Here is a 26884-nt window from a genome sequence, read left to right as displayed (position 1 = left end):
AATTAAAGACAGCCATGCGTATTGCTGTTCTATTTTACTTAACAACCAAAAAAACCCCAGAGTTCTGTGTTTTCATTATAACACAACGGTGTGTATTTGCCTATAGTAAATTAACATTTCCACACTAATAATCCCTGAGTACTACAAAGTTCCCTCTGCCCGTGCCTTTTTTAGGAGAAGTTTTTTTTTCTTTCAGTGAATTGCTGGCTTTGTTAAGAAGCTCGTCTGTTATCTTAAAGGGCTCCACGTCGGTGGTCATCTCTCTGCAAAGATGGGTTCGCTTCGCAGAGGGAGCATATCCTTTGCCCGTGTTGTCTGCCTAATATTATCGATGCTGTATCCGGCGGGTAAGTATTCCAGGTCGTTTTTACAGCTGACTGGTGAATTTGATATGCTAACGTGGAAAACATCTAAATTAGAGGGTTGTCACTAAATGTGAACGCTAAAGGGATTTTTGAATATAATTATGATGTCTGACAACTTTTTAGATAAGGGTTTGGATGGAATGTTGAGTAATTCTAAAACTAAGCACTAAACAACAGCTAGGGGATAATTCTGCCTTTGGTTTGCATGCATTTTAATATCTACCTAGTATTTATGTGCACACACACATACTGAGCATTAGTCTACTTATATTTGAGCATCTTTAATAAATGTATTTAGGAATTGATCAACATTTATATTTGAGTATTTTTAATAAATGTATTTAGGAATTGATCAACATTTCTCCAGATATGCAGCCTGGTACCACAAACGAATTATTCCACTCTTAACTTGGTCTCTTTTTATTCACATTTCTTATTAATTCAAAAGCCACTAGGGGGCGTGGTCCTACTCTAATAATATAGCAAAACTGTAGTTGCTAATGTAAGTAGTGATGCAAATCGCTTTGAATAAGCGGCATTGTTAGATACATTTTAGTGATCAAATGTACTCTAATTAACATCATTTGTCATCCTTTGTTTCTCCATTTTTAGCTCCTCAAGCTAATATTAATTGGGAGGTGCAACGCTATGATGGGTGGTACAATAACCTGGCACACCACAGTCGGGGATCAACAGGTATAATATTGGTGACATTACTGCATTGTATTACAGTTACATTAATACGCTATAATATTACAGTCAGTGCTCCAGATGCGGGTTTAGGTCCTTGAGTAATATACTCTCCAATTTAGACACTGAGTAAAATGGAACATTACCTTGAAGTTATGAGAAGGCCTATAGGTATACTTTCAATAAATACTGTGTGTACTTTAATGATAACTTATGGGGTCTATATTGACTACAACCTTACATTTGAACTGTAATGTTACTTTGAACTATACCAAAATGTACCGATACTGCACTAATGAGAACAAGAATATTGTATTTATTACTCATCGCCTATAAAAGCAATATAAAGCTGCAATATGATTTTGTACCATGCATTGAACTCAGTTGAAATATTAGTCTCTCTGTAGTCTTTTTCACATGATCTATGATGACCAGTCCCTGTACAGGGCAGGTTGTCTCAGGTGAGCCACACTTTTTGAACAGCCTAAATATCCTATTTGGGGTAAAGTTACCCCAATATTAAAATCTCCCTATATACATGAAAGGTTACTCTTGTACTTAGTTAGGAACAGAAACCTCATAGAATGTCATTCCAAATAAAAAGAGAACAAAGAGTGACAACCCACCCCGGTCTCTCCTACGAGAAGCTTGATAACATGCAAACTCAAACTGTGCAGCAAAAGTGCTCTGCATATTCTTAACTCCTAAAATCTAAACCTCATGCGTAATTCATATATTTTTCAATGTGTAAAACACTCCTCTGGAGAGCTGATTACAGTATTGCAGTTATTACATTGTAATATTACCGTGCTGCCAGATGTACTGAGCTTTTGTGAAGTGCAAAGAGAATGGGTGAGAGAAAGAAATGGAATCTTAATATGCATTGACGTATGCAGAACACTACTGCTATGACAGTGGACTAGGGTAAGTAGACTTGATTATATGGCTGGAATAGACCAATTGAAAGAACTATACACTGGCAGTGACAACACAGAGACTTTTCAAGCCCAACCAAAACATCTTATCAATTTGAAGAATTGTGTTCAGTTTTTATGTTGGGCATAGTTAGAAATATGCTCATGTGTTGGAACCTGCTCTACCCATTTTTTTTACCCCAACACAAACATATGTTTAAAAACTGAAGAAGATAACAATAAACGACAAGCCGTATTACAAGTCTGTGCTATTTCCAAACACTAGGACACACCGGGCCAATGTGTTAAACCATTGAAGTCTCTAATTACAAGTCAGTGAAGAAAGAGAAAGGAAACGAAAAGTCTTTAGAAAGAGATAAATGATAGCGTCTCATATTATGCAGCATTGTATTTCTGTAAGTGCAGTAAAATGTTGTATTAATGCAGAATTACTGACCTACATATCCCAGTTGTACAATAATGTAAGATAAACCTGCGTTTAGATCTTGATGTTATAAGAGACGGTTGAAATAAGAGCTGCTGGATTCCTCGCAAGCTGAACAAACTAAATCCAATATGATATCTTGTTCTTGTTACAAATAAGTCGTACTGCTGTCACATCATTTGAATTGATGTATACAAGAAATATTATACAGTATTGTTTAAGAATAGTTTTATCTTTTTTTATCTACGACACCAGTATTAAATTAAAAGTTTGTATAAAACACAAAAACCTTGAAATACTGTTATCCTTCCTTCCTCATACCTTGACACAAGCTTCAAGTATCCCCTTTCATGTTCAATAACACCCTCCAATGAGACCCATATGCTGCTTCTCTGTTTGAGCAGTGATGGAGCATTTGGTATGTGGTATCCCACTCCTCCACCAAGTGGTGACACTGGTCTTGCACAAAACAGCAATTCTTACAATACAAAGATGATTTCTGAAGCTATCATAAAACTAAAATATTATCCAACAGCCCGGGGCCTCGGATTTTGAGGGGATCCAAAAATATATATATATAATTTAGAATAATAATATATGAAATAAATAAGTAGCGTATGACTGGGCTGACTGCTGTAACTTGACCTTCTGTTTGTTGTAACTTTGATTCAGCTTTACAATTGGTATATGGCATTTAAAGAGTGGAAGTGAAATAACCAAGGAGAATTAACAGCAGTGTTTGACTTGAGGCATGAGTGGTGGTCAAACAGTAAAGAGAAGTCATTGAATATGCAAAGAAGGGGCCCCCCAGAACTAGAACTGCCCCGGGCCCCCATCAAACTGAATCCAGCCCTGCCAACAGGGACACTCTGTGATGCAAGAAAAAAGCCTTTATGGTGAAAATAGAAATTGCGGAAATAGTGTGTTATTTATTTTTGTTTTGTGCATTTAGTTTTCCATTATTGAAATAAAATAACTGATGCTAACTTGTGCAGTGGAGCAAACGCTTAGCAAATCTTCTTGTATTTCTCTGTGTCTCTGAAGATTCTCCTCTTATGCGGCTCTTGCCTGCAAACTATGCTGATGGAGTGTATGAGGCCATGCAGGAACCACAGCTCCCCAACCCCCGTAGAATCAGCAACGTCGTGACGAAGGGCCCGTCTGGGATCCCATCCAGCAACAACAGGACGGTGCTCTCCGTTTTCTTTGGTAAGGTCAAGTGCTGTACAGTGGAACATGTCACCTAAAATGTTTATTACTGAGAATATTTACTGTTTGTTGTATTCACTGCAGACAGATGATTCAGTGCTTGCACATGCTTGTGCTGGTCCACTTGTTGTTTTTCCACTCACTACGCTTATCCCTCGTAGATCTTCAGGTAATAAATGGGAAAGTGTCAAACTAAGCATCCTTTTCACTACTTTGATAAATAAGCGTATACGGTTAATGTGTTCATATTGAAAATAGCAAAGATAGAAAATATTGTAAAGTCAACTGTATTTCACTTTTTACTTAAGCCAAGTCCAAGCTAGCTTTCACCTGGGGTGAAACGCATTAGAACTCTGGAAGTTAAATGCTGAGTAGAGATACTTTGTGAGTTTGGGAAAGCCACAGTCTTTACAGTTTACAGTAAGAATGCTTTCTTCTTACATCACAAAGAAGTAGTGTATTCTAACCACCGAAATATAGCTTCAAACAATGAGAGACTGTTCTCCGCTACAAAGTATGGTCAGCTAGACTAGTATTTATAAACCTGGATAACCAAGTAGTCAAAAAGCCATGAAATAAAGGTCAGGTAGGTATATTAAGTATTTTATACAATAACCTTTCCAGTTATTTACTGTTTTTGTGTTTTTATATATATAAGCTACTGTTTTGTTTTTTACACTGTGGTATATCATATGTTTCAAGATGAAAATGCTTCTTAATACAGTACCACATTTAACCACACTCCTAAAAAGCTTTGTATAATACACTGTGTCTGGTGAAAATGACCATGCATTCTTGGCTAAACCCCTTATAGGTCACTATAACTCGCCATATAAATACCCCAGTATGTATACGACTTGGTCATTGTTGCTTGCTAACAGTGAGTTGTGCTTCAGGGTACCATGTTGTGTTTGAGATTCTGGATGCCAGAAGGCCAGGCTGTCCTCCTGAGTTTCTGAATATCCAGGTGCCCCAGGGAGACCCAGTCTTTGATCCCAGCAACACTGGAAAGGTCTACCTCCCATTCCAACGCAGCCAATGGTCCAAGGAAACTGGAAAGAGCCCAAACAACCCTAGAGCACAGGTGAAGATTTATATACTGCAGTCAATGTCCCTACTGGCCCAATACTGATAGTAGTGCTCTTACTTTACTGTTGAATAAACTTGATATTTTAGTCGTTTTAATCAAGTTCGACTGTGAATGTGAATGATCAGATATTGCTGCCAGTAAACTCTTATAAGGGTTGTGACTGGGTAGTCAGCCCAGCACATTCAGAGCACCAGTTCGGATCACTCAACCAGCATTGTTAGTGTGACACCAGATCTTTTCTCTCCTTTTTTGGGCTACATTTCAGGATAAACAATAGTTACAGTATAGTCTGAGACAGTGAGAAGAATGAAGACAGGAGCCTCTTTCATTTGGAGCAGTTAAAAGTATTTGAGGAAAACCCCAGAAATCTTTGTGTGGTAATTTACAATGGACCCATAGACTATGTGAGCTATTGCACTGTTACACAAGTCATTACACCTAGATTGAGTGGCTTCACTTAATTGCTTCATTGTAGAGGATAGGGGCATGTATCGTATTTTCCTGTTAGTGTTTTAATTTTAATTAAAAAAAAAAAAAATGTAAGCACATGAGCTTCTTGAATTACCAGAAGAAACTATTTGAACATTTCCAAAGCAATGAAGAAAGTTCTCTTGAAGAATCAGGACAGGCATGTTCCCCAGGGAGGTCACAGTTTAATGATATAATGCTAATACTTGTGTATGTCTGTCTGCAGGAACAGATGAGTGCTTTTGTTTTGCTTTACCATTTCCTAGAAAATCAATTTTTCCGGTCAGCATTTCAGTCTGAATGGTAGCTTAGTAATGAGTTTATTACAATGAAACCCACAGTGACCGGGATATTTAAAGCTTCCCAGCACCTACGAAAACCCAGTTACCAATTAAGAGAATAATTAAAAATATTTTCCTTTCAGCTTATTGTTCTCTGTGCAGAATGCAGGTTGTGATTTAATGAGACAGGGCTGTCTTTCTGAATGAATACTTTTTTAATCCAGATGCAGTGGGCGGTTTGCTGTAATTACTAATTTTCATCACCTCTTGCAGACAGGCAATCAAACAACCCTTTTAAAGGGAAGTCTGTTATAATAACAATAGCAAGAATGTGTCGGAGCAAGGTAAGGTGAATTTAATAGGCAAGCGTGATGGCCAATGATAGCCGTTCATTGAGCTGTGAATTTCTTTGGGATAAGCTTGCATTTCAGGCCTGGCTGTGGCGGTAGTATTTGTTTTATGAAGTGAGCCACTCGGAGCTGGATTGGACCATCAGTCCACCGTCTGGATGCAGACCTGAAATCAAGTATCAGTACCCTAATCAAGGATGCCAACACCATCCAAGCTTAATAATCCATCTTCTATAGCAGATATTAAACTTGTCAGCAGGTGATTTGGACTGCCTGCAATTCACAAAAGCAGGAGCAGGGGTTTTATTCTTGGCCTATGCATCTATAATATTACCTCTGCGTTTATGCATGTGATGCCTATTAAAAGTAGATAAGATATTGGGAGCATCTGGTCACAGCTCATTAGTGTAATACAGAGTGTTTATAATATTAAAGGGTGAATGTTCAGTAAGGAGAGATAAATGTATCTAACAGAGATGCATTACATTGCTTAGACAAACCACGTGACCGCCTGGATCGACGGGAGCTCTATTTACGGGTCCTCTCACTCGTGGTGCGACGCGCTGCGAAGCTTTTCCGGGGGGAAGTTCGCGTCGGGGCCAGACCCAGCCTTCCCGAAACAAAGTGACGGGAAATACTTCATGTGGAACTCTGCTGATCCATCAACAGGGCAGCACGGACTCACAGGGCTTTATGGTAAGACCCATCTGTCACCACAGCACTAATGAAGGTCTGGACTCAGTAATCCAAGTGTTTTGTTAGGAAGCTGTGACTCATCTACAAATCCCAAGGCATAGTCGTGGAAGGCAGTGTTTTCATTTCTTGTTTGTTTGGTTTTTTGTATTTTACTGTGATGAGAGTCGTTAACAACAACACACAGTACGTGAAATCCTTAAGGCTTTGTCTTTGGCTTCTTTAGCAAGTGGTCTTGCACAATGTTTCAGTTGCTGATGCAGGTGTTTGGGCTCAAAAATAAATCCTGGCCAGCAGTAATCATACTCTTAAGCATCCCATGAGTCATATTTGTGCTCATAAATATAGAAATCAAGTGTAGGTTTAGCTGGAAACAGTATTTTTAACATAAACTGAAGTGTCCTAGTGCCCTTAATCAGTAGGTTTAACTTGATTCTACAAAAACCTCATTCCAAATTCATTGTACCTGAGTAATTAAACTGGTCATCTAGACAGAGCCTTTGCATCTAGATGAATAACGGGTTCACATGGAACATCAAGCTTTTTCCTCTTGGTGTTTTCTGATACTGGCAGTAGGTTATATTAAATTGGATTTGCAGCATTTGTAAGGGGAGGCTCTTTGTGTGTGTTGCAGCTATTTAATCAGGCAGAAACATTTTAAAACATGATTCAGCTTCCTGGGAATTGTTAGAATTAGCGTTGAAAATGGTAGGATTTGTGTCCTGAATATGTCTAGTGTTATAATTGCAGTGTCAATGTTTTGACAGAATTTGGCAATGCCAGAGGCAACGAAAATGTCTTTATTGTAGCGGAGGGTGTTATCTGGTTTAGATACCACAATCATCTGGCTTCCATGCTAAAGGCCGAGCACCCATTGTGGTCCGATGAAGAGCTGTTTCAGAATGCCAGGAAATGGGTTATTGCAGCATTGCAAGTGAGTAAACTGTCAGCCTGTTGATGTCTGTTAATCTCTTAATGGCAGGTACAATCTGACTGGGTGCACCTGCAATATCAAGATCAAGCTAAACACGCACACACACACAATCCAAAATGATGAGTCAAGATCATGTGCTCAGTTATGGATCACCATGACTATTCGTTAATTCTAGACTTTTATCCATGGGAATGTAAACATCAATCTCTCTTTCCTACTTTTACCTGAAGAAGAGACCTTTGAGGTCCTGAAAGATTGTGATTTAACTCGTGTTTAATTAGTCCAATCACAACTCCTTCTCTTTCTGTCCATAGCTATAAAACACACACTGGTAGAATATGTAGTATTAGTAAATACAGTGTTTTGCTAGGAAGCTTTCTCGATTTCTAGACCTTATCGATTTGATTCTTTCAGAACACATTCCATGTGTGTTAGATGATCTGGGATGGAATGGAGCCATTCATTCCATACCACCCACATATATCTTACTGAGTTAACCATTCAAGCGCTGGCTGCCTTTTACAGTGTGTTCCTGATTGTAGCATAATTGGTGGGACATGGAAGTGGTGAAGCTGCTCTTGTAACTCAATCTGTTTGTAACTTTATTAATTATGAGTAATTCGGCAGTGTCACGTTCAGAGGCTTGTCCTTATTTTCAAACCTTTGTATGTAGAGGATGGACCATTGACTCATTGTGGCCCCCAAACTTAACCTGACGCGCCGTCATCGCCTTCTTTCATGTTAATTATTGCTTTTGAAAATAATGGAAGCTGTAATTTAAAAGTCCTATTTTTGTGGTGGTTATGTTGATATAACACTTGAGATAACCTCATCTCATTACTGAGGCGAGAGAAAAAGAGAACATCTTAATATCAGCACAAAAGTAATCCTCTTTTTTTATTAAATATAAGTATTTATTAATAATACATCACCAGTGGAATGTGTTTTTAGATTTTTGGTATGCCTGGTCTGGTGTGATCAAATGAAAATGATATTTTTGATATAGTAAACATTTATATGCATCATTTTCTATTCATTAAGCAAAATCAAAGTTTATTTACCATAACTTGATTGATGATTTTATGGTTTCAGTAAAATGAGCTGCAAGAAATCATTGTGGACATGAAATATCATGTATTTAAATTACGTTACGTTTATTTGCTAAAATATGTTCTCGGTGGTGTTGAAATGTTTTTTGTTTGTTTTTTTTCCACTAGAATATAGTTTTTTATGAATGGCTGCCAGTGTATCTAGGACAAAGTGTACCAGGATATCCAGGTGAGAAGATGTGCTTCCGCATTTTTATACATCAGGATATCACATTCATAAAGAAAAAGTCATTATACATGAGGATAAAAAAGTCATTAGAATAGAAAGCTACCAAATGGCTGTTCGCCAGCGGTACTTTGCAAACCTATACAGAGGAATTAAATGTAGCTTGTAGCATAGGACTAAGTTACAATCAATTGTAGTCACTTATCACAGCAACCCAGTTTTTGCTCAGAAAGAGTCACTTCCCAGCGTTTCGGTCTATTTAACACACCTTTGTCAAGGGAAAGTGTGTTTGAAAACAAACAGTGGAGGTACTTCTAAGGTTTTGATGCCATGGAAACTCATTTACTTATATTTATATAGTGATGTAATTTACTACATAATAATTTTTATTTTTGTATATATAATGTTTTTCTTTAGGCTACCAGAAGTATGTGGATCCAGGGATCTCCCCAGAATTCCAGGCTGCTGCCATGCAGTTTGGTGCCACCATGGTGCCCCCTGGAGTCTATATGAGGTACTGAAAAAATAGAGAATATTAAAACATCTATGAAGTGTCACATTTCCTAGATCTCTTAAAACGCGATTTACTTTCCTGTTCCAGAAATAAGAGCTGTGAGTTCCGGGACATTACCAATGTGGATGGCAGCAAGTCTCCAGCTCTCCGTGTTTGCAATAGCTACTGGAGCAGACAGGTACGTTATGGTTACTGTTGCTTGAGGCCTCTTGGTGTGTATAGAAAGTTAAATGAGTCAGGTAAGTATTATTGTACTTTTTTGTTGTTAATGTTTGTTTTACTGTAATTTGATTCATTGACTTTAAATGATAACACTATGTAACACAATTTTTGTTCCTGGGTAGTAAGTGTTATTTCCTAATTGCTTATGCCTCAAAAGTATAGAAAATGGCTATTATTCCCCACAAACTTTGCTTTTGTGACCAGGACAATGATATTTTGAAATGTACCTATTTCCAATGAGAAAACGGGCGAATTTGTGTCTTTTCGTTCACATAAAGTCAGAAAAAAACAACATATGAATCCAAATTAACATGTATTTATACTAAAGTAATACAAAAATGACTACAAAAGATTTAGAAGTGAGTAGTTTTTCGAGATTTACGATTATACTGTAAATCACTTTCACGAATCAGCCCCCAAATGTAGTCTCCCACCATGTTCTCGTTATACTGTCCTTGGTAGCGGCGTTCAAAGTCCAGTATATCCTGGTGGAAGCGCTCGCCTTGCTCCTCCGAGTACGCTCCCATGTTCTCCTTGAATTTATCAAGATGAGCATCAAGGATATGGACTTTGAGGGACATCCTACAGCCCATTGTGCCGTAGTTCTTCACCAGCGTCTCAACCAGCTCCACATAGTTTTCGGCCTTGTGATTGCCTAGGAAGCCCCGAACCACTGCGACAAAGCTGTTCCAAGCCGCTTTCTCCTTACTAGTGAGCTTCTTGGGGAATTCATTGCACTCCAGGATCTTCTTTATCTGTGGTCCGACGAAGACACCGGCTTTGACCTTTGCCTCAGACAGCTTAGGGAAGAAGTCTTGAAGGTACTTGAAGGCTGCCGACTCCTTATCTAGAGCTCTGACAAATTGTTTCATAAGGCCCAATTTGATGTGCAGTGGTGGCATCAGCACCTTCCAGGGGTCCACCAGTGGCTCCCACTTGACGTTGTTCCTCCCCACAGAGAACTCGGTCCGCTGTGGCCAGTCCCGCCTGTGGTAGTGCGCCTTGGTGTCCCTGCTGTCCCAAAGGCAAAGATAGCAGGGGAACTTGGTAAAACCGCCTTGGAGACCCATCAGGAATGCCACCATTTTGAAGTCTCCTATGACCTTGATGCCATCTCAGAAAAATGCAGATATGTATCCATTTAGGCAGCTGGAACTAAACTGAACTGGTGGGCTTAAGGCCCCTGTATTTATACTACTATTTATATTACTGGAAAGCTCTAGAAAGTTCTAGAAGTTACTCCAAGTTTACTCAGCACTGAATCTATCTGGAATGTTCTGGAAAATAGGTAAATTTCAAAATATCACTGTCCTGGTCACAAAAGCAAAGTTTGTGGGGAATAATAGCCATTTTCTATACTTTTGAGGCATAAGCAATTAGGAAATAACACTTACTACCCAGGAACAAAAAAAAAAAAAATTTGTTACACGGTGTAATGCTTGTCGATATACATAACAGTAATTGTAACTGCAACTTCCTTGTAGTAAATTCCAGTTCAGGTGATATTTCTTCCAGGTGTTGTTTTTTTGTCATGGAAATCCCCTGATTTTAAAGCCAAACCCAAAGATGCATTTGAAAGACTCCTGGCACCAGCTATTGCCTATCGACTCCTTTAGAAGTCATATGTTATACCAGCACAGGATTTTATGAATACATTCATAACCTTAATGGATTTCTGTGTAGAACCCTAACCTCAAAAATGGAGAAGATATTGATGATCTAATGATGGGCATGGCATCCCAGATAGCCGAAAGAGAAGACAACATTGTGGTTGAAGATTTGAGAGGTACTGCAGAGCTTGCTGTCCTTCGAAACAGGGAAGAGATCACACTGTCAGGTCAAAGATTTAAACCTCACTCTCAGCTCTTTACTATGCAAGAAAATCCGGTCCTCTGACCTTAGTACAGTACATCCATGGAGCTTTCAGGATCGTTCTTCTAGGTGGCCTTGTTGAGTCAGGCTATAGTCAGGTACTGTAGCTACATTTCCAGTAGCAGCATTTCACTAAATCTACTCAATAAAACCAAAGGAAAGAATAAACATTCAGGTCTAGCTGAGTCCTGGAAACACCTCTTGCACCAATGTACTGCTGTAGCCAAAAGTTTAGCACCACCCTATAAGGAACTCATTTTGCTTCGTAAGTTGAATTAAACTTGCTGAATAATGTTACGTCAAGATATAGAATTACATACCGTATACTGAATGAAAAACGGACACATTGTAACATGAAACACTTTAGTACTATGTTAAATAGAAGATCTAAATTATGGTCATATATATTTTTTTTGTATTATTTTTTATTCTAGGTGATGTAAAACGTATAGCAATAGCTGTAGTTTGAAAACTTCATTATCGTATGCCAAACAGATCAATTTGAACGTGTTTGAGGGTGCACCGTGTTATTCTGACTCGCAGGAGAGGTAGCCTTCTCGTCTTTTTCAATGTGTTTTGAAAACGTTTGTCTGCTAGACTAAGAAGTCTTTTTCACGCAGATTTTTTTTTTTTTTTAGAATAAGAGGGCGACTTTTTCAATGCGTTTTTGTGGTACGTAGTCAAATGCTAAATTGTTCTCTTTCTAAATAAAACATCACCCTTGGTGTTTTCGTTTGTGCTTGACAGATTACATGTATGGACCCATGAGGTTTTCTCGCTCCGACCTGGTTTCTCTGAGTATTCAAAGGGGGCGGGACAATGGGCTCCCCAGCTACAACCAAGCAAGAGAGGGTTTTGGTCTCAAACCTATTCAGAGCTGGGAGGAGATAAACCCTGAACTGTACAAAACAAACCCCAAGGTAAGAGAAGAATACCTCGCTACCCCCCCCCCCCCCCCCCTAATAAAAGTATATAATCATTTGTTTGCCGCTTTTTCTCTACTTTTTCAGATAGTTCCCAATGATTTCCATTATGCTTTGCTACATCTTGCTATGCTTTTATCCGTGCCCTCCAAAACTTTTTCCCATTAAGGGTCCAGGACTCAACTAAAAGCTGAAGGTCCCAGAGGAACATTTTGGGGGTCCCAATAAAGTACAAAGTAGGGTTACCAGATTTCTTGAGTGAAAAACAGGGCGATTCAATGAATTGATGCCATAGCAACTCCTGAAGCAGTTAAAATAATTGCACATAACACAATCATAATTTGAAAGTTAAACATCAGGTGTATTTATTGCAGATCTTCCTGTTGTCATCTGGCCAAAACATGTTACAAAAAGCCAGGTTAGAAAAACAACATCAGCTATTACCATTTAATCGGTTGATCTGAATGTGTTAATCACAGCACAACAGGGACTCATTTAAAAGGATAACTTGGCTGGTGGCACTACCAAGATGCAATAAAAAAAAAAAATGATCCAGGAGTAAAATGATGGCCTGCCCCCCTGTCACCCGCAGTTGTTCCAGGAACTGGCTGATCTCTATGGAAACAACACCTCCAAACTAGAGCTGTTTCCGGGTGGTCTCCTAGAGTCCAACGGCAACCCTGGGAAGCTGTTTAGTGCCATCATTCTGGACCAGTTTGAGCGTTTACGGAACGGAGACCGCTTCTGGTTCCAAAACACACAGAATGGGTAACCATGGATACTTTTTTCATTTTGCTTTTAATGAATCTAATTCAACTTCACTACTCTGTGCAACTCCTGTATTCCTTCTTACCTACCTCAATTCCTCTGTGCTTTCTAAAATGACAGTAGCTATGATCAGTTTGTTTAATCTCCATCCGTTGGGGACACCCAAGTGATAAATCCCCAAGCAAGTTCCAGGGGTGGGTGTAACCAAGCTGACCTGCTCTGCTTGGTTACACAAACTTTTCTTCTCAGTCTTTTCACAGATAAAGAAATCCAAATGATTCGCAACACAACATTTCATGACGTGCTTGTTGCAGTGATTAATGCTGGCGACGAACACATTCAAGAAAACGTCTTTCTATGGAAAAAGGGTAAGCATTGTTATTGTTGCATGGAATCTTATAACTTTAAGAGGTTTATTTTTCTCTTACCATGGGGTTTGTACAGTTCAGGGTTTATCTCCTCTCTGAAGAGGTTTGAGACCAAAACCCTCTCTTGCTTGGTTGTATCTGGGGAGCCCATTGTCCCGCCCCCTTTGAATACTCAGAGAAACCAGGTCGGAGCGAGAAAACCTCATGGGTTCGTACATGTAATCTGTCGAGCACAAATGAAAACACCAAGGGTGATGTTTTATTTAGAAAGAGCACAATTTAGCATTTCACTACCACAGTAGCATTGATAAAGTCACCATCTTAATCTAAAAAAATCTGGGTGATAGAGACTTTTTAGTCTAGCAGACAAACATTGAAAAAGACTACACGGTGCACCTTCAAAAAGATTCAAATAGATCCGTTTGGCATAAGGTTATGAGGTTTTCAAACATAGCTCTGGCTAAAAGTTTAGCATCACCTAGAATTTTAGGATTGCGAAAATTAAAAAAATAACTGTAGCAACGTAATGTATATCTTGTAGTTAACATCATGTAGTCAAAGACATCTACCAGAAGCCATACTAGTAGTACAGTATTTCATGTTAGATTTTAAAATGTCACATTTTTCAATTTGTCAGTTTTTTGTTAAGTATATTGAAAACTACACAGCGGTACGTAATTATATGTTATTCTCTCTATACAGTACATCATGTACACTGAGTTCACACAGGTATATAGCTGGCTAGTATTGTGTAATCTATAATTGTTAGGGCAGCAGTGTGGAGTAGTGGTTGGGGCTCTTGACTCTTGACCGGAGGGTTGTGGGTTCAATCCCAGGTGGGGGACACTGCTGCTGTACCATTGAGCAAGGCATTTTACCTTGAGCAAGGTATTTGACCAGTAAAAACCCAACTGTATAAATGGGTAATTGTATGTAAAAATAATGTGATATCTTGTAAGTCGCCCTGGATAAGGGCGTCTGCTAAGAATTAAATAAATCAACATGTTTATAATCACTTGGACCTATTTAAGTGATATGTACCATTTGTTAATTGCCAGTACAAATAAATGACTATTTATTAACTTTTAGCAGTTGTCTAATATGATGTCATATTTACTGGGCCTCTATGGCAAACACATTTTGCAAGGATGTCAGTTGATTAAACAGAGCGTGTTTCAGATAAGTTGTATTTCCTGGCTCCTTTCTTTATCAGTTGCCTGTGTGTTTCAGGTGATCCCTGTCCTCAGCCCCGGCAGTTAACTGTGGAAGTTCTGCACCCCTGCACTAATGTCACTACCTTTGATTATTTCGAAGGCAGTCCAGTCGGCTTCGGGTTTGTACTTGCAGTCCTCCTCTGTTTTCCTTTAGGTACTGACCGTTTCAATTCTCTTTGCATGCATTTGGATATATTTCAAATCGTCTTTGTGGACTTTTTACCAGTCCTGTTGTTAAATCCAGTGTTGATTTACTTGTAGACCATTTCTGAAGCCATGTCCTTTATGTATCATGTAGATCATTCTCACAATGATTACTAGTGAGGCGAGTCTGTAAAAGAGGTTTCAATCACAAGATTAGTAGGATATTATGTCATATGATTTAATATTATAATGCCATTAGAATCAAAGGTAAATTTATATTATGTTGTCAATTTTATAAAATGACATAGCAGGCACTGACAACTTGTTAATTAAGGTAGTTAAACAAATGCCAGACCCTAATGAATGCAATTCTGCCATGAAGTATTTTACAGAAGGTTTTTTTTCTTTTTCTGTGCTGGAGGATAACAGGTTTGTTTCTAAAGTGTCTCAGGTGTTGGGTGACAGAAAGAATCATTTCATTTGCTTGGCATTCACATCCCTTTGAATACCAGCTCTGTAGTGCATTCACATCCCTTTGAATACGAGCTCTATAGTGCATTCACATCCCTTTGTATACCAGCTCTATAGTGCATTCACATCCCTTTGAATATCAGCTCTACAGTGCATTCACATCCCTTTGAATACCAGCTCTGTAGTGCATTCACATCCCTTTGAATATCAGCTCTACAGTGCATTCACATCCCTTTGAATATCAGCTCTACAGTGCATTCACATCCCTTTGAATATCAGCTCTACAGTGCATTCACATCCCTTTGAATACCAGCTCTGTAGTGCATTCACATCCCTTTGAATACCAGCTCTATAGTGCATTCACATCCCTTTGAATACCAGCTCTATAGTGCATTCACATCCCTTTGAATACCAGCTCTGTAGTGCATTCACATCCCTTTGAATACCAGCTCTGTAGTGCATTCACATCCCTTTGAATACCAGCTCTACAGTGCATTCACATCCCTTTGAATACCAGCTCTATAGTGCATTCACATCCCTTTGTATACCAGCTCTATAGTGCATTCACATCCCTTTGTATACCAGCTCTACAGTGCATTCACATCCCTTTGAATACCAGCTCTATAGTATTGACTTGTCTGCTCACAGGCAGCTTCCTTGTAGCCTATCTCGTGGCTTACTTCCGCAAGTCCAAGTTCAAGAAGCACCAGAAGAAGCAGGAACCCGTGAATAAGAAGGTGGAGCTCGGGGAAGGAATAACAGGTACATTGTTACAGGGAAACGTGGGGGCTGTTGCTTCAGAGTTTTTCAAACTGTATATCTGCAGCTGTTCTGGTGGACTGAAACATCTTGCTTTAATTCAGTAAAGTAAAATATGATAGTTACAAAATAAATCTAGACAACTGGTAATCCATGGACACACCTGTAGCTGTGTGGGTGAATACAGTGTTTAATAAACTCACTCCTGTAACTGAAACTGAGTCATATTGTACCCTAGCAGAATTCTAAAAGCCACCCAGCTTGCAAATGTGTTCTATCAAATCCCATTTGATACAGATTCACAATCTAAACCCACAAAATCACAATATAAAGAACAGCTGGGAAACTGTGCGCCGTTTATGGCCTGCCCATTTTATGGTGATGTGTAAAGCCGTGACCTTCTCATGGATGGATCCAACATGCTACTGTGTTGGGTATATTTCGGAGGAAACGTGGCTGCTGTCCAAACAGCCATTTGATTTTATTTCGTTTGGCAGCGTCTGAGTGGCAGGGACCCAAGGAACCCCTCCGCCAAGTCAGCCTCAGATACGATGCCAACAAATGGATCACAGTTTTGGATGCCCGGCGCTGCCCAGTCCGAGCCATGAACCTGAACAACCGGAGCCACCTGGATATCATCCAATCCAACAACCAGGGCCAGAAAGCACTGCTTGTGAAGATTCCCAAGGAGTATGACCTGGTGAGCCGTGCAACTGTATTTTACCAACTCTGTGATGTTTCCCAGGGAAGAATTCACTGTAATTATGATTGTTAGGTAGGATAGTACAAATGAATACAGATGATTGACCTTATCAATGACTCTGCTATACTTGTTAATTATTGACCAGTTAATATGAAGCATGTTTTTTTTTTTTTCTATTAACATCAGTAAGTTTCAACTTCCTATACTTTCCATCTGGTGTCTTTGTCTTGAGTGTACCGGCGTGGGTTTTAATTTACAGCAAAGCCGCCTCATTGGTCTGAATTCCTGGTATTGTCTTGCTAAGCCTGTATCATCCGGGGGCTGCATTATCCCACATGTGTCTTTGGTCTGAATTCCTGGTATTGTCTTGCTAAGCCTGTATCATCCGGGAGCTGCATTGTATTTGTATCTGCCCACATGTATTTTTCTAGGTGTTGTTCTTTGATGAAGAATGCGAACGAGCAGATTTTCTGACACACCTCCAGACGTACATGCAGAACATTGAGGTGGCTTTAAACATCACAGAGGCAAGAAAACAAGACCTGCTGAAGGGGGCTGTGACGAAACAGCAGAGAAGCCAAATTCTAGACACATTTTTTAGACACGCATTTGCCCAGGTAAATTAAAACAGAAGTAAATCCTTCAATGGAAGCTTAATACAATGCCTTCCCGTTTGATTTGAGCTCTGTCTGAAAGGGAAATTGTGTGGTCCTCTGTGTTTAAGCAATCACATCTTAGAGATGCCTGGAGAAGAGACTGGAGCTCAGATGCAGCACCTTCAAAACATTTTTTTTTAAAATGAAATGCTTTCACGTTCAAATGTAATTTTACTTGATGTTAATGAAGATGTTAATAAATTAGTCAACTATTTTTTTACATTTAAAAATCAATATGCAATATACATTTTGGAGTTCCTGGAGCATTTTGGCTGCAGACAAATCAACATTCAACAAATCCACACTTTAATCTTGTGACCGTTCACTTTTCCATCTCCACGCTCTTCAGGTGCTTGACATTGAAAAATCAGATGCCGGTGATTTAAATCTCGTCACTTCAAAGAAAGCCAAGGAGGCCCTTCTGTGTGAGTTGACCGGGACTGAGCTTGCTGAAGCACTGGGGCTCAAAGCAGACTCTCTGTTTGTAGAAGCCATGTTTTCACTTGCAGACAAAGACGGCAATGGGTACCTCTCTTTCCGGGAGTTCATGGACATCATAGTCATCTTCATGAAAGGTAACTTTGCATCCAATGTTCTGAATTCATAGTGAAGAACAGTTTTGGAAAAAAGTTCAAGATCCAAGGTCTTATTGAATTAGGCTGCATTGTTATTAAAATTTGGTTTAGCTAGTTTTTTGCATTGGTTGTACATTGAGTTCCTGTTTGCCAATGTGTGAATCAGAACTTAGTCCATACTATTAATGCATAAGTCTGCTAGCACATAGATCAAATAGCTCTCTGTGATTGTAGGGATCTCACAAAACAGGGATTGTGTTCTCAACCCTTGAACCACACGCACTAGCATTATAATACAGCAAAGCTTTAGGTATACTGAAATGACAATTAAGCTATGAGGAAATAAAGGGTTATCATAAGAAAATAGCCCATTAAATGTTTTGTATCAAATCCCGCACAGTTCCAGTAAGGGTTGGCCAGATCGATGTTTGCACTTTGTTAATGGAGAGATGAAGAGTTCAGTTGGGTGTTGTTGGCTCTACCACACCCGTGTAAGATATTTCTTTTCATCTTGTTTCCTCTTAACAGGCTCACCAGCAGAAAAGTCAAAGTTGATGTTCACAATGTACGATCTTGACGGAAATGGATTTCTGTCAAAATCGGAATTTTCCAGGCTACTGAGGTGAGCCAATTCATTCATTTAAAAAAAAAAAAAAAAAAATCTGATACCTAAATACAAACCAAACAAACTACCTTCCAATGTATCCTGGCACCTGGATGGAAGGGCTCACCATGATATAATATTACAAAATAAGCAATACGGTTTGGCACTGGTTTTTAAAAATGAACAGGTGTTTGTCTTGCCGGGGAATGTGAAATCAATAGCCACTTAAGCCACATCTGAAACATTTGATATACTCTGTTCTAGGATGTTGTTGATTTCTTTAACAGTCTAGAACAGCTTCCATCCATTCCCTTATAAAAGTATACTATAGTAAAAGCACAGAAAAGTGTAATAAAACATAGTAAAAACATGGTAAAGTGTAGGTTAAGCATTGTAAAGAATAGCGAGGTATGGTAAAGCATATTAAAAAAACATGGCAAACCAGGGTAAACTATGGTAAATGTATGGGAAAAGCATGCTACAACAGCAAAAATACTTTGGTAAACTTTCAAAAAGGTTCCAACAGACTTCAAATAAATTACAAGTTAAAGCTTTGTGAAGTAGGCCCAATGGCTGACACGAAGCACCCTTCACTCCCTGCTTTAGATCCTTCATTGAGATCTCCAACAACTGCCTGTCGAAGTCCCAGGTCGAGGAAGTCATCGAGTCCATGTTCAGGGAGGCAGGGTTCCAGGACAAGGAGGAGATAACCTGGGAGGACTTTCACTTCCTGCTCCGGGATCACGAAAAAGAACTGCAGTTTGCTCAGCTCAATGTGAAAGGTCAGAGTCCAGAATAAAAAAAAAAGATCTGTCATTTCTAAAAGTGTTAGGTGATTGTAGTGTGTACAACTCTCTTACAATGACTCTTGTAGAAACGTATAGTGATGACTTGTGGTATGTTGCAAATCTCCAATTACTGTTGGCAAAGCCGCTCATAGCGACCCATTCGAAAGACCCGTTACTGTTACACATGGAGGGGAAGGAGCTCTTCCTTTTGAAACTTTCCAATTCAAAGTTCAGTATGCTTTGGTGCTCCTTGTGTCTCTTTCTATACAAAGGTAGTGATAGTAGAAGCACTTGGATCTTGGCTTTTAATATCTTTTCTATTTTCAGGGATTGAGATTCAGGATAAAAACAAACAACAAATGTACAACAGGGTGTCTTTCATTACCAAAGATAAGGACTGCAGGTAATTTATAAGCATAAAATAGTCAAATGAAAAGGGAAATCCTTATTTTAATTTATAATGCTCATTGATAAGGGATACAAAACCACATACTAGGATCATAGACCCTGATCAGCACTACCTGATGTTATCTTGGGTAATCCAGGACCATTGCTAATTGGGCTATGTGAAACCCAATGATAATGTTATACTTTATAGTTAACAACAATAATAATCTTAGAAAACTGCTGGATGTAATTTTAACCTGACTCTTACCTGCAGTACTGTTTAATTTCTGTAAATTCCAGTTCTTCCTGCTGCAACGACACAGACATGCAAGACGGTGACATTAGTACAGTGGGGCAGCTGGGGCAGGCGCCCAGGAGAAGAATGATGGGAAAGTAAGTCATGTCTGAAGCTAGGGGTGATTTTGAATTATGGTGGCACTACCTGTTGGCATTTTAGAAAAGGACCACATAACAAAAAAAACGAGAAATAGATAATTGCAATTATGTTATGCTAAAACCACTCAACCAAATATCTTGTAATATAAGACTGGGTCGAGACTCTGGGTCTCAGTAGTAGCAACTAAAATGGAAAACTGTGGTGACAAATGAAATAACTATTTGCGTGTATGGATCTGATATGCGATCTATACATTAAAACCATCAGTGCTGGTGCATGTCCCTCAAAGCAATGTTCATGGTATCAAGCCTAAGCAATAACCATCACTGGCCATCCGATACATAAAACCCATTCTGGTTCCTTTCAAAAAGCTTAATTCAAATACCCTCCTTTGTATGTATGGAGCTGGGAAGATCGACACTGGTAGAGAGACCGTTATTGGTTTGAAATAAAAGCTTAGAATTTCTGAAACGGCTTTGCTTTCCTTCTGTGTGTCTGTCTGTGAATGTGAGAACTGCTCCAAACCTCACAGAGGCCTTACGGATTGCATTTGGTCATTATCCGATAAACTGTTGATTTTATACAAACGTATTTGACAAATATCAACTTGACTATCCTGTCAAAGTGGGTAAGCTGGAAGTGCTTTTGAACAGTTTATTGGCCGTTGCACTGAAGTTACCAACCTAAAAAAAAAAAAAATACTGGTTAAATGTTTGAATTGCTTTTTAATAGCACTGGAATCCTAAAGATTGAGTAAGTACTGTATCTTGATCTGGATTAAGTAGTGGTAACCTGTAGTTACTCCCTCAATGACGGCTGTTGCAAGAGTAAGTGAAATAATGTCTCAACTTCTCATCTAGAAGTAGTAATTAGTACCTGGGTCTGAACTATTAGCTTATTGAAGCCACAACAAATAGTACTCTGATGAGTGAGAAGGCTTTTTTCCGCGTATGATGAGATTATGAGGTGTTCCTGGTATGTCATTAAAAAAACTGCAAATGCTACATTTTGTAGATTTAGCAGGTAAAAGTGTTCTCATTTATTGTTTTAATAACAAGTTGGAAGATGAATAATCGCAGGTAACTGTAGTGGCATGTCGTATTGCTTGTGGTCCCAAGAACAGCTATTTTACAGGTTGATATATTTGTAGAACATTGTAAATTGAGCTCCTGTTAAACATTTGAAGACACAAGCATGTATAGCTCCTAAGACCATAAATACCTAAAGCAGACTAGTCTTGATGATTCTGTAGTATTGTAAGAACAGTATGTTAAGAAGAACCACCATCATTAAATGTTTCTTTTCAGGCCCAATCAGCACCGTCCACACCTGTACACTGAAGCTAAGCGAGAGAAATACAACAGGAGCAAAGTTCACCACAAGATCCAGCAGTTTAAGCGCTTTATCGAGAACTACCGGCGCCACATCGTGTGTTTTCTTATTTTCTACGGCATTTCAGCAGGAGTACTTGTGGAACGATCTTACCGTAAGTGTTAGTAACATCAATCTGAAGCAGCATCTTTTGAGGTTTCTAGAATCAGACCTTGTTAATACTTGCATTAGTGTCTACTTGATATTTTTTGTCCCAATAGCACAAACCCTCCTGCTGCGCCTGTTGTTCTTAACTAATAAGATTAGGCTAATAATTTTGTCATTCTGTGGTTTGTCTATCTAAAATATGCTGTTTTAAGAGTCATTGGTCCAAGAAGAGCTTTGTGTCCTGTAATAATATTATGCACCGGGTTGTGTTTTAGACTATGCTGTCCAAGCAGACACCACTGGGATACCGGAGACCACCATGGTGGGCATCATCGTGTCTCGGGGTACGGCAGCCTCAGTTTCCTTCATGTTCTCCTACATGCTGCTCACCATGTGCAGGAACCTGATCACCTTCCTGCGCGAGACTTTCCTCAACCGTTACATCCCCTTCGACGCGGCGGTGGACTTCCATCGCTGGATTGCCATGTCTGCCGTTGTGCTCTCCAGTAAGATTTCCAAAGACTCCAGCTGGCTTGCATTGTTCAAGATGCAGCCAGTCTGTTTCACACATGCTTATTGTAAACACACATTGTTTGACCCCGCTGGCATGTCCCTTTGTTTTTTTCTGTTGCAGTTCTCCACAGTCTGGGCCATGTAGTGAATGTGTACATCTTTTCCATAAGCCCTCTAAGTATCTTGGCCTGCATGTTCCCACATGTTTTCTTTAACGATGGGTAAGTCAAGGTTTAACCTATCTCAGTTCTTTTTTAATGCATTCTGTCAGTGTGAAACATCTCTTGGCTTTAAAGTAAAAAATAAAAACAACAACATTAATAAGAACGTAGTTTACAAACGAGAGGAGGCCATTCGGCTCATCTAAGCTCATCTGGTTCCCAGTAGCAGTTTGATCTCTCAACTTTGTCAAGTTGGGTCTTAAAGGATCAAAGTGTTTCTGTCTCGTCGACATTATTAGGTAGCCCATTCCATACACTCACCACTCTCTGTGAAGAACTGTCTCCTTCCTGCTATCCTAAGTCCTATCTCCACTTAATTTCCAACTGTGGTCATGGTTTCTGTACTAAGACTGTCACGAAAGAACCTTGTTGCAGGTAAGAGTAGTAAAAATAATTGTTTATTGCTTGTGTTACAACTTTTTGAAATAGTCACCTCAGATAGCACTTTTTATTTTTTTTACAGACAGCTTTTAACTTAGTTGTACTGACAACTTCAAAAGCTTTTCCAACAAGCCTTTTGCCTTTTATAGTGACTAATTTCACAATCGCCAAACCAAAAAAAAAAAAAAAAACATTGAAAGCCAGATTCCTAACTCCATGTTTTTGTTTTGATATTGTTCTGCAGGTCTGAACTACCTCAGAAGTTTTACTGGTGGTTCTTTGAAACTGTTCCAGGTAGGTTAAACTTTGTTTGCATTGGCTGTGTTTCACTTTCTTAACATAAAGATGAAAAAGCCAGAACAGAACAAGTCACTCCCTTTGTACATGTCCAGGTGTCAAACCTGAATACACTGAATATGTCGGTAGTTTTTAAAGAGCAAATGATCTTGAGTCTCTTTTGTTTGACAGGATTCACTGGAGTTATCCTTCTCCTGGTTCTGGCCATTATGTATGTCTTCGCTTCCCATTACTTCCGGCGCATCAGTTTCAGAGGATTCTGGATCACACATCACCTCTATGTCCTGATGTATATTCTGGTAAATATACCGTGCCCCTGCTGCAAATGCTACATATATGAAACCATCAGTGATTCCAACAGTGCTTCACTTTCCAGTTGTGTGTCATTTAATGTCTCAGAGGCTTTTCCTAATAGTTTAAAGTTGACTCTGGTGCATAAAATAATGTTTCTGTTCCTAAACAAATCGGTTAAACAATCAGGACTACTGACTTTCAAGGTTTCCTAATTCCTATATGATATATAGAGGTTGCAAACATTGAGACTATGGAATAGTGTAGCAAATAATCCCCGGTGAGCTATATTTTAATGTAAGATTTTACACGATTTTAAGTGATCATATTTCGTGTGTGTTTGTTTTTTGTTTTTTTGCCACAGATCATCATTCATGGTAGCTTTGCCCTCATTCAGCAGCCACGGTTTTATGTGTACTTCCTAGTACCTGCTATCCTCTATCTGCTGGATAAACTTGTCAGCCTGAGCAGGAAAAAGATTGAGATTGCAGTGGTTAAAGCAGAGCTCCTTCCCTCAGGTATGGCTGTTGCTCACTGACAGTTACATACTCAGTACTCTGTCTTCTATATATAAAGCAAAGACCGCCATGATGCAAGCCAAAGATTGATGTCAAACTGTATTTATTTGTTTTTCTTGTCAGTCAGATATGATCTTGGAATGGTATCTTTCCTTTGCCAATCATACACAGTAATTCAATATTAAAAACGCACATTGCTGATTTCTACCTTTCTTGGAGTAGCGTGGTGTGAAGATTGAAAGCACCTGGCATGGGTCTCATTTCTTCTGCAGCTCTATATTGCTTTATTCTTTGCCAGCCCAATGGCCTAGGAAACAACAAGGTGTTCAGAGCTTCATTTTCTCTGCCTGATGATGATCCCTTGATAAAACGTGAGCTTTTTTTCAGGGGTCACGCACCTGGAGTTCAAGCGCCCTCAGGATTTCGAGTACAAGTCTGGGCAGTGGGTGAGAATTGCCTGCCTGGTCTTAGGAACTGATGAGTACCATCCGTTTACCCTGACCTCAGCCCCCCACGAAGACAGGCTCAGCCTTCACATCAGGGCAGTGGGGCCCTGGACCACGAAGTTAAGAGAAACCTACTCCCCTGAGGTCATCTCAGAGCTGGGCAGCTATCCAAAAGTAAGTGTATCTACAAGGAATGAGGAACTTGAAGGTAAACTGCATTTTGTTAGTGAGTCACGCAGTCAGACTACCAATTGCATTACAATAGTGTCATGTTTATAATGCTTTACGACACATATTGTGCTTGGCAACCTTTTCTGCAAGTCATCCACATTTGTTCTAGCGCTAACCAGAGTGCTTGTCTGTTCCCTCCTCAGTTATACCTGGATGGACCCTTTGGTGAGGGGCACCAAGAATGGAACAATTATGAAGTGTCAGTGTTGGTAGGGGGAGGAATAGGGGTCACACCCTTTGCTTCCATCTTGAAGGACCTTGTTTTCAAGTCTTCCATCAACTGTAAGATTCAGTGCAAAAAGGTAAGTCTGTCATCTGCTTACTGTGCAGACACCCCCTCAAAGTAATATTGAAAAGTAGGATTATTTTAGACCATTGTTTAAATGATGCAGGCTACAGCAGTTCAAATGCAAGTCGAGTTGTGAGAATTAAACAGCCACATCCTTGTTTAAAAAAAAAAGAGTTTGAATGGCCTGCTGCCCTTCATCTAATGCTTCCGCATTTTCTTTCTCTAGATCTATTTTATCTGGGTGACACGGACGCAGCGCCAGTTTGAGTGGCTGGCGGACATTATCAAAGAGGTGGAGATGAACGATTCAAACAACCTGGTCTCAGTGCACATCTACATCACCCAGCTGGCTGAGAAGTTTGACCTCAGGACCACTATGCTGGTAGGTAGCAATCGGCCGACCCTGTGAGGTTCACCTTGAAAGTATCTCTTAATGGATGGTTCCTTCTTCACTCCAGTTGTGGATGATGCCTCCTTCACTTTTCACTAGATTCGTCTGTCCTGACTTGTGATCATAAATCCAATTGCTCCATGTAGACCACAAGTCTTCAGCTAACTTCACACTCCTGTTCTCTTTTCAGTACATCTGTGAACGCCATTTCCAGAAGGTATTAAACCGCAGTTTGTTCACTGGGCTCCGCGCCATCACTCACTTTGGACGCCCTCCTTTCGTCCCGTTTTTTAACTCTCTGCAAGAAGTCCATCCTGAGGTAAGCTTGTAACTTCTCGTCAGGTAGCCAGACCATGATACTTTGATGTTTCATTGGGTTAAAACACGTACACTTCTCCAAAACTGATACATGATACAACAGTAGTAGCGTTTCATATTGTCACGTACCAATGATATCAATGGTACAAACCTATTCTGTTTGATAATCGATTGTAATTGGCTTTTTCTTTTTTCTTTTTTGTCCCATACTGTTTAGGTTGGAAAAATCGGTGTGTTCAGCTGTGGCCCTCCAGGCCTGACAAAGAATGTGGAGAAAGCCTGTCAGCAGATAAACAAGCGGGACCATGCTCACTTCATCCACCACTATGAGAACTTCTAGACTGCAGGCTACGAAACACTTCTAAGAAGTACGAAGGACTAAACCAGCCAAGCCTATTCTCAAAGTGTTTCACCGCAGCCTGTAATATATATTAAAAAAAAAAACACGCCTGTTTCATTTTTACAAGATCAAGATCAAACAATTTAAATGCTAGAAAACTACTCATCACTCTTAAAGGAAATGCTCCTACGTGCTTAACTGCTAGTTTCTACCATTGCAATCACTGATTTCTCTCAGCTTTCCTTTACCTTGCCTCGCCCGACTGCCTTACGAGCATTCTCAATTTCTTCACTTTCTCTTTATGCCACTAATAGGGATCTGCCCTGAAAATTAGACTGGAGTAAACAGCTATGTCAACTGAGCTTTTGTTACATAGCTGAGAGATACTGCACCAGTCCCAGCAGGTAGTATTGATGCGGATTATACAATAATTAAATAAATATGCATTATAAAACACTATTTCAAATTGTGATGTGACACACATTTGTTGTGACTATGTTGTGTTGAGAGTTTATATTACAATAATAAAATATGGAAATTAAACAATATTAATAGGCAAACATGATTAAAGCTTTAGCAGAAATCTGTAGAATGTTGTACTGTAAATCAAGCAGTGATGGAAGTATGCGTATAAAGATTTTTAATAGAATGTCTAGAGAAAAATAGATGTGTGTTATATTGAAATGAATATAAACAACCCTACATTCAGGGCTGTTACTACAAATACATGCTTAAATGGGAATTATTCAGATGAAATAATAAAATTAAAATATTGGGCATGTTTGGGGACAGTTTATTTTATTTTCTGCCAAATAAATCTTTGACATTTTATAACATGTTTTGTGTTTTGATTTGTTTTGTGTTGATTTGTTTCATTTTTAATTTTTATTTCAAACAGACATGACAAATTACATTAATTGCTCATCGCTGATCCTAATTGCATTTCATTCTTGCAGTCGCCAAGTTTATCATTGTGCTTTTGTTATTTTCACTCGTTTAACAGTGTTGTCCTGACAGATTTTATTTTCAGCATAAAAAACCCAGTACAGAGTCTACACTGATAGCAAGTCCATTTAAAATCTCCTTGATT

At 39.2% G+C, this 26884-nt stretch overlaps 1 protein-coding gene across 2 annotated transcripts; it reads left to right on the top strand.

The window, feature by feature from the left end:
• The first annotated feature begins 23 nt into the window (after positions 1-23).
• On the top strand, positions 24-26628 carry LOC117427637 (dual oxidase 1-like). 2 transcript variants are annotated; one of them, XM_058995262.1, is made up of 34 exons: positions 24-88; positions 197-347; positions 978-1061; positions 3459-3623; positions 4520-4707; positions 6307-6508; positions 7273-7439; positions 8657-8717; positions 9132-9228; positions 9316-9406; positions 11134-11236; positions 12070-12242; positions 12838-13013; positions 13263-13381; positions 14612-14749; positions 15859-15972; positions 16467-16669; positions 17104-17289; positions 17678-17903; positions 18432-18525; positions 19114-19289; positions 19623-19698; positions 19983-20075; positions 21387-21565; positions 21834-22064; positions 22193-22292; positions 22918-22967; positions 23142-23269; positions 23626-23779; positions 24167-24399; positions 24600-24758; positions 24972-25127; positions 25327-25455; positions 25672-26628. In XM_058995262.1, the coding sequence occupies exons 2-34, from the start codon at positions 272-274 to the stop codon at positions 25792-25794; spliced, it is 4650 nt and encodes a 1549-aa protein (XP_058851245.1). In that variant the 5' UTR covers positions 24-88; positions 197-271; the 3' UTR covers positions 25795-26628. The 2 variants fall into 2 exon arrangements, with proteins under 2 accessions (XP_058851245.1, XP_058851246.1); XM_058995263.1 differs by lacking the exons at positions 24-88; positions 6307-6508; positions 7273-7439 and having other exon boundaries at positions 171-347.
• Positions 26629-26884: the final 256 nt, after the last annotated feature.

This window comes from Acipenser ruthenus, chromosome 21, assembly GCF_902713425.1.
Source record: "Acipenser ruthenus chromosome 21, fAciRut3.2 maternal haplotype, whole genome shotgun sequence".
Classification (NCBI taxonomy): domain Eukaryota; kingdom Metazoa; phylum Chordata; class Actinopteri; order Acipenseriformes; family Acipenseridae; genus Acipenser; species Acipenser ruthenus.
Note: the sequence above shows the minus strand (reverse complement) of the source record. Positions and strands in the feature narration are given on the sequence as shown.

Excerpts from the sequence above, each read along its gene's own strand:
- LOC117427637 (XM_058995262.1), top strand. The coding sequence starts at position 272 with ATGGGTTCGCTTCGCAGAGGGAGCATATCCTTTGCCCGTGTTGTCTGC. Across the intron at positions 348-977 it reads ATCGATGCTGTATCCGGCGG|CTCCTCAAGCTAATATTAAT; the intron begins GTAAGTATTCCA and ends CTCCATTTTTAG. Across the intron at positions 23,270-23,625 it reads ATGTCCTGATGTATATTCTG|ATCATCATTCATGGTAGCTT; the intron begins GTAAATATACCG and ends TTTTTGCCACAG.